At 40.3% G+C, this 17,169-nt stretch overlaps 1 protein-coding gene across 3 annotated transcripts in view; it reads left to right on the top strand.

The window, feature by feature from the left end:
* Positions 1 to 520: 520 nt before the first annotated feature.
* Positions 521 to 17,169, top strand: part of mapk9 (mitogen-activated protein kinase 9) — a 26,691-nt gene continuing 10,042 nt past the window's right edge. The window contains exons 1-10 of one of the 3 annotated variants that reach the window (XM_038699207.1): positions 521 to 720; positions 6,922 to 7,068; positions 8,456 to 8,585; positions 9,564 to 9,622; positions 9,958 to 10,096; positions 11,022 to 11,187; positions 14,899 to 14,970; positions 16,235 to 16,417; positions 16,808 to 16,932; positions 17,019 to 17,082. In XM_038699207.1, the coding sequence (XP_038555135.1) occupies positions 6,953 to 7,068; positions 8,456 to 8,585; positions 9,564 to 9,622; positions 9,958 to 10,096; positions 11,022 to 11,187; positions 14,899 to 14,970; positions 16,235 to 16,417; positions 16,808 to 16,932; positions 17,019 to 17,082 (1,054 nt within the window). In that variant the 5' untranslated portion in view covers positions 521 to 720; positions 6,922 to 6,952. Of the gene's footprint in view, positions 851 to 6,921; positions 7,069 to 8,455; positions 8,586 to 9,563; positions 9,623 to 9,957; positions 10,097 to 11,021; positions 11,188 to 14,898; positions 14,971 to 16,234; positions 16,418 to 16,807; positions 16,933 to 17,018; positions 17,083 to 17,169 lie in introns of all 3 variants that reach the window. The other 2 variants (XM_038699205.1, XM_038699204.1) reach the window with 2 other exon arrangements.

Here is a 17,169-nt window from a genome sequence, read left to right as displayed (position 1 = left end):
CTTTTAGATGCTATATCACTATAACAGAAGGATAATAGGTGCAGTTAGCTGTGATTTTTTTTAAAGCATTTTTTAACTCCCAATTTCTTCTTCTCTTACTCCACTGCTTTTCAGAAGCAAATATTTTTTACTCCCCTACATTTTTCTGACAGCTAAAGTTACAAAATCAGATTTTACATTCAAAAATTATATATTATACATTATGAGATATTAATGAGGCAGATGTTTAAAATTAGGTTCTACCAGCTATAACAGTAACATGTTACTTGTTAATGCACCAGTAATAATAATCCATTACTATAACATAATATAACACTGACAGAGGTAATTCTGCTGTATAATGTCTAATTTTACTTTTGATACTTTAAGGAGAATGTTTTTTATCTTTATATAGATATTTTAATCAGTGACATGCAAAACAAAAAGTTTTCCCCAAAAGTTTTGTGTGGCGAAAAAAAAAAAGTTGCGCCCACGTAAACCGTGCGTGATGACGTCACCCGCATGCTCACTCCCTGCTTGTTGTGGCGTCTCCTTCCTCCGCACCCGTCCCTCCGCGCTGCTCCCGCTGGAGTTAGCTAGGAATTGGAGGACGGTCTTATCTGTCGTGACAGCCGGTTTTCCTAAACTTTTCCAAGTCTCGGTCGTGCCTGAAAGACGGAGCGAGCGTTGTATCTGTCTTTTCGATGCATGGGAGTGCCCGGGGAGCGGTGAAGGGAGAAGGTAGGTCTCGCTGCTGCCGCTGCCGCCTCCTTTGCTGCCCGTTGGTCCGTCCGAGCTTTCAGTTCAGCCCCGGCCCAACTACCGCATTGCTGCCGAGTGAAGTGGAAAAGACGGGAAGTGACAGGCCTAGGTAACTTTGAAAGCTACCAAACGCGACGTGGATTTAACCGGCGTTTATATTCGTGTTTAGGGTGTGTGAACCGATGATTTCTGACTGTTAAACCACTGAGTGCCAGCGGTGCTGCGGCCGCGGTGTGTCATACATTGGTGACTTCATACCTCTCTGTCTGTCTGTCTGTGTGTGTGTGTATTTTAGAGGAGGCGTGTGGAAATTATAAAAGAAATCTCAGTTTTACACAGGTTGTAACCAACACAGGGCTGTCAGTTCACCCATAGTAGACCCACGCTGATATAACTACATTTAGCCAAATGAATGACATTTCTACAGGCCTACTATGCTCAGATTTTTCAAACCATTACCACGAAAACAGGTGTAGATGTGATGAAAGCTTAACGCTAGTGCTATATATCGCCTCTACTGGTTTATTTAGAGGCAAGTTCCAGCTTGTCAACAAATCAGGCACTATGTGAACACGGGATCAGTGTGACATGTGTAAGCCTGAAGCATGTCAAAACACAAGCATCTTTTTAGCCAACAATACAGTGGGATCATATATACACAAACTGTATAGTTCACACATGACATGATACAAAGAGTGTTTCTAGCTGTGCCATGTTTCAAGAGCAACACTGGCGTCTTTTTCCATCAACACATATTTAGCCTCCTCCATCCTCTTCAAGTGTCTCACAGTGTCTGCAGACATCTCCAGTGCAGCAGCCTATATGTAGTTTTACCCGCCCCTGTGTGTTTTGTAACTCGGCCACATCAGGATGAGATGCTGAGACTTCAGGCCATGCTAATCTGAAATCACAGCCAGCTCACTGATTCCCATTCGTCTGCCAACTGAGAGCCATGGCCACGTCAGAACCCAAAGCTGAACTGGACAGTGGTCATGTGGAGTATGGTGGTGTTTGTGTGAAGGTCAAGTGTTGACATTAACATGCCTTTATAACTATGGATTTTAAGGGACAAGGAAAAGAGAAAATTGTACTTGTCTTCCATCTTTGCATGGATATTCATTCTAAATGTTAAGGCTGTGTCATGCTGTATCAATACACTGGCAACATATCGCAATAGTAAGTCTTGCCATACATTTGTATTTTTCTTGAGATTTTGGGCTCAGTTGGTGTCTTGATTGAGAGGTCAGTCATTAATTTTAGGGTTGGTAGTTTGATCAAAGGCTCTAATTGTCCATGTGTCCTCCTTAAGCAAGACACAGGCCCCCAATTGCTCTAGATCCAGGTGTATGGGGTAATGTAATCCACTTTAGACAAAAGCTTCTGCCACATGGGATTTATATATACAGCTGACTTGATTGAAAGTTATATAAAAACAATGATTTGCCTGATGATTGACTGATGATGGATCCATCTTCAGGATATAAATATATACATACACAGATATGCCTTAAACATCACACTGTACTAAAAAACACATTTTATATATTTACATTATACTGGCAGGTAGTAAGTGCTCTTGCTTAGAGCCTTAATGCTGTTTGGGAATCAGACTGGTTAACCGGCAGTTTACTTGGCAGTTTTGTTTCGACAACAATGTGACTTATCAATTAATTGCTGAAGCCGGATTTGTGATCACCATTATTGTAATTGCAGATATCCTCCTCACATTGATGTGTTGTATAGATAATGGTTTGAATATTAACAGTGTTAGCTGTATCAACATACTGTCATTAGTGAGGTCAAGGTATGTCATTATACCGCTATGATTGATCTTATGAACACATCTTTATTTAATATGTCAGCGGTGCAATAAGTAGTTAAGCTTGTTTATTCGTTCTGGTAATATCCTTTTAGTCTTTGATGTGTCCCACTTGTAGCTTACCTGCAGTGGCCTAGATTTCTCTTGGGATGTTCGTTTTCATCTAGCAACACTAATTGATTCCCCTTTGAAAATGAACAAATTCCTCAGTGTCTGCTGGCCAGAACCTTAATAGGTGCCTGCTGTCTGTCTGTCTATCTCAGCTTATATGCAATTTTCACCACACTTCAGTTGTTCCCGTCCGTGTCCATAAATCTGTGCTGAGTCAACTGTGCGTTTAGCCTATAGTCGTGTCTAGCTTGGCAGCAAGTGAAGGATTGTACATACGTCGGGCCCGTGCCTGCTGCAGCTGAAATGGGTTTAGGTTATGATTAATGGCCTCATCATGGTGTTCTTTAGCTTCATGTGCGTGTTGTGAATCAGTGAACCAGACGTTGAGGTTAAAACTGGAGAAGAAGTGGCACTGTTAGCCAATGCAGGTGCTGCAGGATGTTTGTTCTGGAATCCATTCTGCCTGCATGTCAAGGGAAAGAATAAAATTGTATTGTAATTGAGCACAGCCAAGGCCTTAGTATGTTGTTTTTGCTGCACCTGCATTTTAAACATGTCGGTAACCAAGTGGGAAAAGCTCTGCTTATAATCCAATTTTTTTTTTTTTAAAGTATCTCAGTCCCTGAGATACTTTACCATTTTACCATTGGGGATATCTTTGAGGAGGCCACAGGGCAAATGGGAGTAAACCAGAAAAGGGCAGCAGAGTGAGGGGATGTCAGGAGCATAAAATAATGACAAAGGAAGACAAAGGCAAGGAAAATGCAAAGCGTGAGAGAAGCACAAAGGGAGTAAAGGTCTTTGCAGCTCTCCCCTTGGGTGTAGTGAGAGAACCAGCTGGACGTACATGTAAGAAGGAGGAGAAAACGCCGGGGAGGCAGATGAAGAAAGTAGAAAGAGATGAGAAGGATTCAGTTTTCATCTGAGTAATGGTGCGGTTCCAATGCAGACCCATACCTACTACATCTGAAGGCTTTTTTTTCAGTGTTTGTGCATTTACAAAGAAAAGAGAAAAGATGGCATGTTCAAGACGGATGAAAAAACCTGGTCTTATAAAAGCAACAAACAACAAAAACAAAATGACAGGCAGAGACTCTGCAGGATTAGAGAACAATCAAATGACATAGCCGGTGGGAAATACCTCAAGAAGATGCATAAAATAACAAAGGAAATCACTGTGTTAATGAAAATCAACTGAACGATAGTAAGTGGGAGGGTTGGTATATTTGTGGTAGTTGATGTGGTGTTTGACGAGGAGAGAGACCATGTGGAGAGAAGTACATTGTCGTTTATTTCATTTTTGAATGTATTTACCCAGAACAGTATTAAAACTGTTGAGGCCAATGAAGATGGTGACACACTTCACTGTTCCATGATAAACACTATTAAACTATTATTTAAAACATTAACATTAAGAACAACAGTAATTTATTTATTTGTCTACATTGTCTAAAAATGGGAATGGGAAAAAAATTCTGCAAACAATTTTGTGTTTTCAAATAGGGCTGGGTGATAAGACGATCATTTTCGTGATGTAATTTTCCATGATAATGTAACAAATGTTTAATAAATGTTTGATTTAATTAATTTGAATCACAAATGGATCAGCACTTATTTTTTCTATAAAGATATTTATTTTGTTGAGGAAAAAGCACTGAAAAAAGTTTAGTTTTACTTGTATGCATATTTGTTTAAAAAATATTTTATCATCAATGTTTTGAATGTTCTTTCTCAGATTTGTTAAGTGATCCACTGTTTGTCGAGTGTTTGTCACATTCTGACCATAAAGAATAGTTTAAACCACAATTAACCATCTGGTTTCTTCAACTTTCACTCTGGAGCAAAAATCATCCTTTAAACTTTAAAGAAATATATGACATTTATTGTGACGATCACTGATATAAATTTTTTATCATGATAACATTTTTGGCCACATCATCCAGCCCTATATTTAAATCAGAAAAAAGGTAGCAAAGGTAGCATGGGTGTATGGCCCCCATGCACCCACGGCCGACCCAGGGCTACACTGGTAGGGGGCCCACTATGTAGAGTAGCTCAGCTGATTATAGTGGACACAATAAACAACAACAGTATATGACAAGATGCTGGGTCGGAAGAATTCAGCAGCTCTTATCAAATGGAAAAGTCCCTTCACTTATGGTTTCAATGGTAAACCACCACAAGACTGACAATTACCAACAAACACACTAGATTCTAAGGAGACACGTTTTACTAAACATAAATCATACAGTAACATTTGTATTTCAAACAAATGGCAAACTTATAGCACATTTTAACAAAACTCCCTTCACCCTCATGGATCATGGGAATTCTGAGGGAGGGCGTAGGCTGCCTGTGCAGAGCGGGTTATTTACGGCGTCAACGTCCACTGGAAGCCTCTCAGGAGCATTTCAGCAGCGAAGCGTGTAGTCTGCGCAACATTAATGACTTGTTTTTAATTGTCCTTTTTGTGCTTCTACTACATTCTTCAAAGCTCTCTGTGGATCGCTATCGTTTCTCGTCTTGGCCATAGACTGGTCTTGATGTGTGCATCTAGCAACTACCACAGGGAGCATTTCAGAATAAGAGTGTTTTACCTGCCAGACTTTGCCAACATGTTTTTATGTTGTTGATTTGGTAATTAGTCCTTGCTTTTTGTGCTTCTACTATGATTAAGTAGGCTACATAGTAATTTTTTTTTTCTTTTTTGTCTGATTTAACTGTGTTTATTGTTTATATACGGCAGTCTGTAACGGTAAAAATTGACCGTTTCTCTGCCAGTTCTGTGTCTGACTTCCTGCCCGATTCATCTGCTCTGTGCTGCTTGACGCTGGGACACTTCCTGGACGCACTCTGTGCTGACAGTGTAGTTTCGCTCCCGACAGTACACTTTTCTAAAATCCCTAACATGAAAAGTCTCTGCTGTAGATTTATTGTGGCTTGTTAATTACAGATTTACTTTTTAAAATGGCAATAATAATAATAAAATGGCTCTAAGTATGATCTTAAAAATTATAAAGATTTGTTCCTTTAATAATCACAATTACTACTACTAATAATAACAACACTATACACACTATCAGTGAACATTGTACAATATAACTTCTTTATCATCAAGTCATTGAAGCCTTTTCTTGCTAAGATATTTTTAGTAAGAAAGAAAGACATTTTGATAATAAAAAAAAGATATGGCTGCAATTTTATTCATTCATAATATCCAAAAGCTCGCTCCACTAATCATTTCAAACTAAAGGCAATAACAGTCAAGTCAATCAACTGTCAGTTAGTCCTCCTCTGCTCACTTACTGCGATTCTTTTTAATGCTGTCACAGTGTCAAAGCTGAGACTGAGTATCTTTACAACCAGCTTGAGGTGTTTTTTGGCTCTATTTGATCATAACTTCTCTGCTGTTTCTGTCTTTTTTAACAGCCAGCGAGTGGTCGTGTCTTTGTTGCCTGTCAAACAGAAAAGGGCCACAATATCAGACTCCATTTAACCTGTGGCTTTTGTGTCTGAAGGAATGACAAACAACCGTGACTACTCGCTGTTGCATAGCTACATAATTGTGTGTCCTCTCCCACACACACACTCAATGCCTGGCCAAGAATATTACTCCTCCTCCACTTCCTGCCTGAAGAATCAATGCAAAACACTGACATATTTTTTTATAAACACACAAACATGTATTAGTTATCATGTGCTTGTCCCACACGGCCAGCTGTACACACACACACGCACTGGATGCAGATCACAGAGTAATAAACATGCTTTCAAGTCCTGATGCTGTTTACTGAGCGTTGAGTGTGTCTGCCTGAGTTTGGAGATGGCAGCGAGCGCCTCAGGAGCTGCAAGCTGTCGGCTTCCTCTTTTCTCCACTACACACACACCAAAACGTTTACTGCCTCAACTTCACTGTTACCTTTGACAGATTAACAAACTGGGCAGAAAGCGGTGATAGATTGCTTGACTGGGCTGAAAATGAAGCGAGTGATGCCAGGGACTGACAGATGGAACCATATTAGGCCCTGCCATTCACTGTGGATCATTCGAGTGATTCAGTGGACTGAAAAAAAAGGTTCCAGGTTTCTTTAAAAAGTCTAGTAACGTCACCACACTGTTGTAGGCTTATTAACATGCTCTACTATACCTTGTGTACCGTTCTGCACGACCATTTGGAGAGAGGAGGTTTTGTGTACAGCATGGTGTCTTATCTGTTTATTTGTTCTCTGTGTGTTGTTGGCCCCCTGCAGACCGTGCTGGTGGTCCTGACTGTTCAGCAGGATGAGTGAGGCGGAGAGCCAGTTCTACAGCGTTCAGGTGGGAGACTCCACCTTCACTGTACTCAAGCGCTACCAGCAGCTCCGCGCCATCGGCTCCGGGGCCCAGGGCATCGTCTGGTGAGAGGCTGCGCTTTAATTAGCATGTTGCTGGTTGTGTCAGCAACACAGGGTGGTGTTGAAATTCAGAATTCCAGCTAATTACATAAACATGTCAAATGTCCCATGAGGAAAGTAACCGTTTGACCCGCTAGTGGTAGGCCCTTGTACGCCTATTTCACCAGAGACTTGTTGACATGTGATGGAAGGAAAAGAAGAGGTGTAAAGTGAGTGAATGAGTCTGTTTAGCTGCATCCGATTCTGTTATTGTGTTTTCAGTGACACCCATGCTTTTCCTACTATGAGTCAAAATTTCCTCTGTGAAAAAGGCCTATTATGGTGATGTCAGTAGGCAGTGTGTCTGTTTGTCTAGCACATACATTCAGAGCAAGATCTTGATAACTACTAGCCAGATTGTTATTAACCCCTTACAATCAAGTTTCCTTTAATGTCTCCTGTGAGAAGCTTTCAGATTGGAGAAACCATCTTATTTCACACTTTCTCACAATAGTACATGTATAGTATATTCTTTGTTAGCTTGTTCTTGCACTTCATTTAAGCTATATGTTGTTGACACTGAGTGAAATATTCACACCCATATTTTGTGACTGCATCTTTGCATTAAATATGTGGAAATATTATAGGTGTTTGTTTCTGCAAACACATTTGGTATCTTTGGAAACTTTGGGATATCTAGTAGAACGTAAAAATAAAGTTTTGTGGGTTTAAGCACGTTCAGGATGAGCCCTTTCCAATATATGTGTGCTAAAGTATGCTGGCTCCTCTTTTTTGCTATACTATATAGCTGCAGTGCCTGAGGGTGCATTTTCAGGACCCCTGCAGTCCTAGGACGGCATTTCTAGGACCCTATTTTTTTGCGACAGTGGTCACGCATAGCAACACAAAGGAGGTTAACCCTGTCTGCTAGCACATCGACCATGAGGCCCAAGGTGCGCAGCTGTAGGGTTAACCGGTCGACATGCATAGAATCACTGACTTAGGTTTACGCACACACCCCTGTGATGGTAAGGGTAAGGGGCTTTGGGGCGCTGTCCACATCTTAAAGAATAACATTGTTAGCTAGCTAGCTGGCAGAGTCAAGGCAAACTAGGGTCCTACAAATGCAGTACTCCTAGGAGTACGGTCCTGACAATGCAGCCTCCGGTACTACTGCTACATACTACTCTTTCTTTGGGGATTTGTTTTGTGCAACCCCTCATGGTGAGGAAATGAATGTCTGGCTTATTTTAAGCTTTAAAAAAAGATACTGTAGAATGACAGCGGTACCTTTGTTCTTGTCAAGTTGATGTGAAGTCAAACAGCAGCTTTGCTCTGCAGGATGCATTTATTTCCTTCCTTCATAACCCCTGTCTCTGTCTGTTCCCTCCTCCATACAATGTGCGACCAGCTCTGCTCTAGATACAGACCTTGGTATACCGGTGGCAGTGAAAAAACTGTGCCGGCCCTTCCAGAACCAGACTCATGCTAAGCGTGCCTACAGGGAGCTGGTGCTGCTCAAATGCGTCAACCACAAAAATGTAAGACTTAGATTTAAAGGATAGGTTCATGTTTTGTAATAGAAGCCAAAAGTCCATATGTACATTGGAACAGCTTGGTATTATTATGCCGCCTGTTGATACTGGCCACTAAGAGATCTTTTTCTAGCATGTTTCCAATGGAAAGGAACAGTCCTTGTTCTGTGAGAAAATGCGTTACAAAGTGTACTGACGCTTACAAGACATCAGGGGTCTCATGTACCCAAATCAATTGGGTATCAGACAAAGTAGCAATGTTTTAGTTCGTAATTCCCTCTTTGTGTTTCCCTGGGCAATGTATCAGTGCTGAGCTGCAATGGAGGGATAGTAACACAAAGAGAGAATTTTGTACTAAAAACACTGGAAGATACCCATTTGATTTGATTAACTGAGACTGCTGAAGCCTCGTGTTAGCCTCGGCTAAAGTTTGGAATGTATTTTTGCACAGACTGAGGACTGCGGATTATGTTCCTCATCACTTACAGCCTACTGGAAGGGATCTCTTAATGACCAGTTTATGTTTCAGTGTTCATATGAGCATGTGACAGTTGCTTTAAGACAGACATGAAAACTATCTTTTAATATCGGCTCTTTTTTTCTGCCTTTTGGAACACGTGCTATATGTTTGATACAGATATATAAAGTACCGCTCACAGTCAAATTAAAATGAAGCTTGACATGTCATGTATTATTTCATAAGAAACTTCAGAGATGAAAATTATATCCCTCTCTTTTATTTAATGGATTTTATTTACATTAGGACTAAAATATGACTGGCAGCCAAAGCACGAAGATTTTAATTGTCTGTTGTGAGATAAAAAAAAATTGGAAATAATGTACAAACTTGAGAAAAGGAGAGAGTCATCTCGCTGCAATGCCTGCAAACCCTGCTACGCCCTCAGTTGGCCAACTCTCTGCGTTGAAGTGGATGTAGATGGGAGAGTAACAGAGTGGACTAATGGCCTGTCTCTCTGCTTGCAGATCATCCGTCTGATCAATGTGTTCACGCCTCAGAAGTCCCTGGAGGAATTCCAGGACCTGTGAGTGGCAGTGGAGTGATACTAGGCTCCAACAATGTACTCTGTGCTTTCTGTGGGATTCAGGGATTTTAGCTGCAGCGTTTTCTTCCAATCAGCTTGCATCCCTCATTTACGTGTCAGCCTCTTCTAATGCACTGTGTTATTTTTATATGCTCTCTCTGCTTTAATGTCTTCTTTGGGTTTGTCCGTTCGTCCTTTATGAACACCTTTACTAGCTTTTCTGCCTCTTCTTTGCGACTGTGCTTCTTATAGTCTCTTGCCGCTTATATCTCTTATCTACCATTCCGCCATTTTTTTAAATCCCTACTTCTTTTCACTCTTTCCTTTGCTTTCAGCTATCTGGTAATGGAGTTGATGGATGCCAGCCTATGCCAGGTGATCCACATGGACCTGGACCATGAGAGGATGTCCTATCTTCTCTACCAGATCCTCTGTGGCATCAGGCACCTGCACTCTGCTGGCATCATCCACAGGGTAACAGGACAAGGAATAATGCTGTGTTGTGGGCTGAATGAGTTAACAAAGCAGAAAATAATGTTTCAACTGCTGAAATTTCTTAAATTGTAACTTAATATCAGGCTGAAAAGCAGTGTTTCACTGCTGTCTCTGGCTGAAGATTAAGAGTTGAAGTTTGTTAAGTTACTGCTGGGTGCAACCACACCCACAGTGATGTCACGGTGTACTGCCTCACCTGGAGTGCACTTCTGCATCACAGCTGTAAGGCTGGTTGTTAAACCACCTAATTAATTGCTAATTAGTAATATTTATTACTATGTGAAAAGGTGATATTAGAAAAATGTAACTTGTAGAGATTTTAATGATAAAAGATCATTTCTTTGATTCTAAAATTGCAGTGTTGACTTTGGAAGAATGCGGATGTCTTTAACCCTTTTGGTACAAATATTTAAATGCAACAATTTTCTCCAAAATAACATTCATCAGCTACTATCCATGTAGAAATATACTGAACTAAATTATAAATGCATCACTTTTGTTTTTGCCCCCATTCATCATGAGCTAAACTCAGAGATCTAAGACTTTCTCTATGTACCCAAAAGGCCTATCGCTCTCAAATATTGTTCACAAATCTGTCAAAATCTGTGTTAGTGAGCACTTCTCCTTTGCAGAGATAATTCATCCACCTCACAGGTGTGGCATATCAAGATGCTGATCAGACAGCATGGTATTGCACAGGTGTGCCTTAGGCTGGCCACAATTAAAGGCCACTCGAAAACGTGCAGTTCCATCACACAGCAAAATGCCACAGCTCATGCTCATGATGAATGGGGGCAAAAACAAGAGTGTTGCATTTATAATTTTGTTCAGTGTAAATACCTCAAGCGTCATGTTTTTGTATGTGTATGTTTCCATAGATTTATAGATTTTTCTCTCCCCTCAGGACCTGAAGCCCAGTAACATTGTGGTGAAGTCAGATTGCACTCTAAAGATCTTGGACTTTGGCCTGGCTAGGACGGCCTGCACTAATTTCATGATGACCCCCTATGTGGTGACCAGATACTACCGCGCCCCAGAGGTCATATTAGGCATGAAGTATAAGGAGAATGGTAAGGATAACTTACAACGCTAGTTTTAAAGATCTTATATCTCTAAAATGTTGGCACCAAAGCATATCACGGAATAATAGGTTCACTTGTAAAAACCCTGCCTGCACAGTCACAAGTCTTTGATCCAGTATCAAATGGGCTCTAGCTGTATATTAGGGATCCAAGCACCACAGGTGCTTCACATAATAATATCCATAAAATCCATTTATTTTATTATTCATATTATTATTAATTAATATCCGCAAAAAGTATCTGGGTCTCAGAAACCACAAGACCTACTGCAACCAAACTTGGCAGACAGCTCAACCACTTCACAGGCAAAACAAACCACATCAACGTACCTCATGGTGGCCATATAATAACACATTTCAAGTTTTATTTCACTAATTTCTTATCTGCATGAGCTACAAGCAAAATTAAGTTTTCGCTGGATGGTTTCCCTCTTTTTGCAATAGGAACCCACCTATTTTGAACATGTGATTTTGTACCATTTTAAACTTTGCCCTAAACCTGTGAAAGTTTTCACAGCTTTTAAATTTCATTAAATGTACACAAAATGTCACAGGAGTTACACAAAGGTTATTACATTTTATTTTGATACCCATTTCCATTTATACATTTTTAAAGTTGTGTTGTTGGTACTTTTTACATAAACTTAATAAATAAATAAATAAATAATAACTTTAAATTGGTTTAAGCTATTGTAACCAAATGTGATGCACATATTCAGATGCTAGCTCTGAGCTGCACAGTCTTGGTACATTCTGACTGCAGGTTTATTTCTGAAATGAAGAAGCCAAGATCTTTGGTCATGTCCCAGTCAGCAGGCGAAATTTGGTTTTGACTGATCAAAGTGATCGGGATTTAGAAGCTAGTAATCAACATTTTTGTAATACAGCAATCAGAACTTCAAAATATTTTCAATCACCAAAATGTCCTAGAAATTTCAATATATGCTTTCAATCTCATCTAGGCTATTTTTGTGTCACATTTTGAAAAATGTGAAGAAATTTTGATTCAGTTCAAATAGTGCTCAATTATGGAGTCTGTCTCTCTGGACTTTTTTTTAAATTGCATAATCAGTTTATTGATTCACTGATTCTGGAGAAATATTGTAAAATAGTTCATCCACAATTGAGGACACGGTGACAATAAATGTGTTGGCATAATATATACAATATTTACAAACAACATGTCACCAATGTGGGATCAAACTTAACGAAAATATCTTACAACATGACTGTATTGATCACAGACACGTTTAGTTGGTAGTAAAGGCATATAATGTCCCAACGATGGCACCCTTTTTCAAACTCACTATGACATACTGATCAGCTGCACAATCAGTCATAAAGTTTTACAGCTAATTCAGTGTCCAACGTAACATTCTTCCCCCACTGGCCCTCTGGGACTGTAGATCACAGTTTACTGGTCTGAAGAAAAAAGAGAAAAAAAACACTTTTCCATAATACTGTTACTTAATTAATCGTATATACATTGTAATGATTCGTTCAGACTTCTTATAATATTTTAAAGATTTAAGTAGACATTTTTTTAAAAATTATTTCAAGCCTTGTAAAGGCCTTTTCAGATGGGGATTGGATTTGTGGGGCCCGCACTGTGCTCCTTATGTAACAGACAGGTAGAAAAGTGCTCTGCGAGTAAACACCAGGTGCTCTATGGGTAGTAACCAAGTCAACGGCTTCTGTGCAGTACTGTATCCCTGCCGGTACAACTGTATTTTCCTTATAGGCTATAGAAAACAATTAAATCTTCTAGAATTTATTGAAAGAATCTATTACTAAATAATATAACCGCTAACTTTCAAATTAATTCAGTTAGTAAGTTTACAAGTGAGTTTAGTTCAGCTGAGTAGCTACACTAATTAGATGTGAGTAACGTTAGGTCTAGTGTTTAGTTTAGCTGTGGACCAGCTTCAAAGAGTGGTGCTCTAGCTGTATAAAACTATTAGATTAGATCATTTTTAATGAATAAGAGAAAGCAGCATTGTGGGAACACTTGATCCTGACGTCAAGGGAACTCACAAACAGAAAGGATCAGTCTCTCGTCCGTTGAACTACAAGCTGACTTCCACTGAAAAACTGTCACTGGCCCACACTGACCAATCAAGTTGCCTGACAGACTTTTTTAATGGTGCCGGGCCATTGCTTATGTCAAACCATGTAATTGGTAAAGTGCTGCTTTGAAGTCCAAGAGTATAACCTGTTGGTTAAGCAAAATACACGTCATTGGTGTTCAGATTCAGGAGTGGCTAGGCCTGGGAGAGCTTATGTCTGTGAGTGTATACAAGTTGTTTTTCTGTATGTAATGCATTCTCTGTATATTTGTGTTAAGCACTCCCTTGATAATGAGATGGTTCATCTCAAGGGGATTATTGTCCAAACAAATGTGTTTACGGTGTTCACAGGTTCAAATCCAGCTCGGGAACCTTGTTGTGTGCATCCTCCTGTTTCTCTCTACTGTCTGTTGTGATCTATGTTCACACACTGTGACTCTTTAAAAGCTGTTTAATGCATGCCAAACTATGTGCTTGGACCCTGCTTATTGCTTAATTTTGGTTTATTTATTGTTGACGATGACAATGAATGTCCTTACCACACTACCACTCCACTGCAGTGGACCTGTGGTCGCTTGGCTGCATAATGGCTGAAATGATCTCTCACAAAATCCTCTTTCCTGGAATGGACTGTATCCTTCCTTGTTTGTCTCTGTTTCAGTTGTTTTCTCTTTCTCCAGAGACATAAATGTTTTTTATTAAATTAGGAATAGTTTATTTAGTACATTAGAACATATCCCAGTGAGAAAAAAGGATTAGACACAGTGGTTTGATTTATACGTTTACACAATTATGTCGCTGCCAAGAGCGGACTCTACAGAGAACCGTGCAAGACTACAATAAGCCCATTGATGAAGTCCCTGCTAAAAAACACAGTGAAGTTGTTCATATCTTTTCTAAAATAGCTTAGCTACAAGGTGATGCGTGAAACATGAAACAGGATTACAAACAGGAAGTAGTCAAAATACTTTTATGTGGCCTGCCCCAACTGGAAAGTCTTTTCGACCAGTCAAGAGTATAACTAGCCTGTTAGACCAGTCACAATGAATAGTGTAACCTGTCCAAGTTTAAATCCATGATTTATTGTGTTTATAGATATTACATAAAGTGGTCTATATGATCTGAAGACGTTAACAGAGCACTGAGACCTCTCGGCTTCAGTGAAACTAAAAGAGAAGGAAGAGAGGAGCTCATGGCTGTTTGCTACATATTCACGCTCTAACGCAAACGGTCCACCCAGAGAACGAGAGAGAGAGAGAGAGAAGCGCACACTCATCAGGGAAAGTGTGGGAGAGAGCAACAGCTGTGTAAACTGATAAGCAGAGCTGCAGAGGCGAGGAAAAAGGCCTGAAAGGCTGCATCTGGTTCCCAAGCCAGGGAGAGAAAAGAAAGGCAGCCTGAAGATGAATATGATGAAAGCGTCAGGCCGTAGCACAGCTAGAGGATGGACCAAAATAACGAGAGCTGGTGTTCTGCATTTCAATGTTGATGTTCATTTACACCATGGAGCATGTTGTTCATCTGTGCAGCCTCCATATGTCACTGTATATTTAGTGGGCATTATATTATGTGGTTGATGTTATGTGTTCATTATTTAATATATTTGTGCTTTCTTGTGCGTTCTCTGTTCCCAGTGGACATCTGGTCAGTGGGATGTATCATGGGTGAGATGGTAAAGGGCAGCGTCATCTTCCAGGGCACCGACCGTATCCTTTACCGCTCTCACCGTCTCCGTGCCACTCATCCCATTTCTTCCATCTTTCACCCTCCATCAAGCCTCCCATTTATCTCAAAGTGTTTCCCTGTTATACCCACTAAGCATAACCTGTTGAAAAAGACCAATCAAGAGTTCCAGCACACCCCAATTTACAATTTACCCTGTGTTCCCTGCCCTCTTCAGTGGTAATGAATTTGTGGAGTTTCAGATAACTTTAATCCCTTTAATTGATAGAGGGAATGAAATTGAAGCAAGTCAGATCATTTGCATTTATATTGGCTGTTTCTCTATTTCTAATGGTTTTGTGCACCTCACTCACCAGCTCCTTTCGGTGACACTGACCATTTACACCTGAGTAGCTGAGAATGGATGCAGGTTGGGAGTGCGATTCTAGGATAGATTGCTTTTCATCGTGGGAAGTAATAGCCTTTTACTGCAGTTGTAAATCGGCTGCCCCGCTGGATGTGCATATGTGTATTTTTAGCCATGCTAGTGCCAAATGGCAAAGGTCTGTCTGGTCTGTCTGGTCTGTCTGTCAGTCTACTACTTTGGTCCAGACTGCAACATCTCAGCATCAACTAGATAGATCGGCACAATATTTTGTACCAGCACCTATGGTTCCCAGCTCATGTGTGAAAGTTTGTGCACACATTAGTCTTCGAACTTCTTGGGACCATGTTGGAAATAAGTGTTTTCACTTTAACATGTTATCCTTTGGATATTTGTTTATCCATCAAATCAATCTATCAAGCATGTTTCTGTCAGGATGAATAATTCTCTGACTTTTTGTCGAGCACCATCGTCAGGTTTGTCCAGTTTATGACCAAATAACTGCAACACATTCCCATCATCCTCAACCATACTTGTGTTTTGTGTTAATTAGCAAATGTTAACATGCTAATGCAATAACCTAACATGGTGTGCATGGTAGATATACCTGCTGCTTAACATCAGCATGTTAGCCATGTCATTGTGAGCATGTTAGTTGCATGCTGGCTTTTAGTATTTAGCTCAAAAGCACTGCTGTGCCTTCAGCCTCACAGATCTGCTAGCATGACTGCACACTCTTGTTTTGCCATTCTGCACTGTTCTGCACTGAACCTTTTGTTGATATTTATTCATGTTATGCAAAGTGCATAATTTTTTTGTATTAGTCTCTTGATTTGGTGTCTTATCAAATGTTCCTCTCATTTGCTGACATATGTACATACCCATAATGCAGCTGAGTTTTCCCTAACAAGCATGTCGTCCAGACATTGACCAATGGAATAAGGTAATTGAGGTTCTGGGCACGCCCAGTCTTGAGTTTATGAACCGACTGATGGAAACCGTGAGGAACTACGTAATGAACAAACCACAGTATCCTGGCGTCAGCTTTGCCGAGCTTTTCCCGGACTGGGCCTTTCCTTCTGACTCAGAACATGACAAACTGAAGAGTAAGAATTTTAGACACTAAGTGAACCTGACTTTACTAATTAAGATAGTTAATGTTTTATAGCATAGATTTCATGGTTTTTAAATCTCTTTCCAAGGATGCTGCCCTAATGTATAGATTTTAGTCAACAACATTTGTTTGCAGCATATTGATGTAATGAGACATTTCTCAACAAAATCAGAGGGAGTTTGTCTCCCGAAGCATTTAGAGTCGGTGGCATTTAGAGTTAGAGATCACATCACCAAAACAGGAGACCAAATCTTGACCTTTCCAGGGATGTTAACCTACAACACGAGGGGAAGTAATCAGTTCTCATAAAGAGCACTTAAATGAGGTGGTGCCACAGGACTTTTTTTACAGTAACACTGCCCTTCCTCTGTTGCCTTAACAGCGGGACAAGCACGGGACTTGCTGTCCAAAATGCTGGTTATTGATCCTGAAAGCCGCATCTCCGTAGAAGAAGCCCTCAATCACCCGTACATTCACGTGTGGTACGACCCTGCAGAGGCCGATGCGGTGAGTAGACTGTTCCAGTGGTGGTACACTTTATCAATGCTACTGCTGTGTGGTGCCATGCTGATGTATTTCTCTTTGCTTCACAGCCTCCTCCCCAGATTTCAGATAAGCAGCTGGAAGAGAGAGAGCACTCCATCGAGCAGTGGAAAGGTAGGATGCACTGCCCTCTAGGGAAATCCATCAGCAGTGCAGCTTAACTTCACATTAACATTTTCATTTAAGTTACAGGAAACTAAC

Source organism: Micropterus salmoides, unplaced genomic scaffold, assembly GCF_014851395.1.
Source record: "Micropterus salmoides isolate LMB-PRFRI ecotype aquatic unplaced genomic scaffold, ASM1485139v1 Ms_hic_scaffold_5, whole genome shotgun sequence".
Classification (NCBI taxonomy): domain Eukaryota; kingdom Metazoa; phylum Chordata; class Actinopteri; order Centrarchiformes; family Centrarchidae; genus Micropterus; species Micropterus salmoides.
Note: the sequence above shows the minus strand (reverse complement) of the source record. Positions and strands in the feature narration are given on the sequence as shown.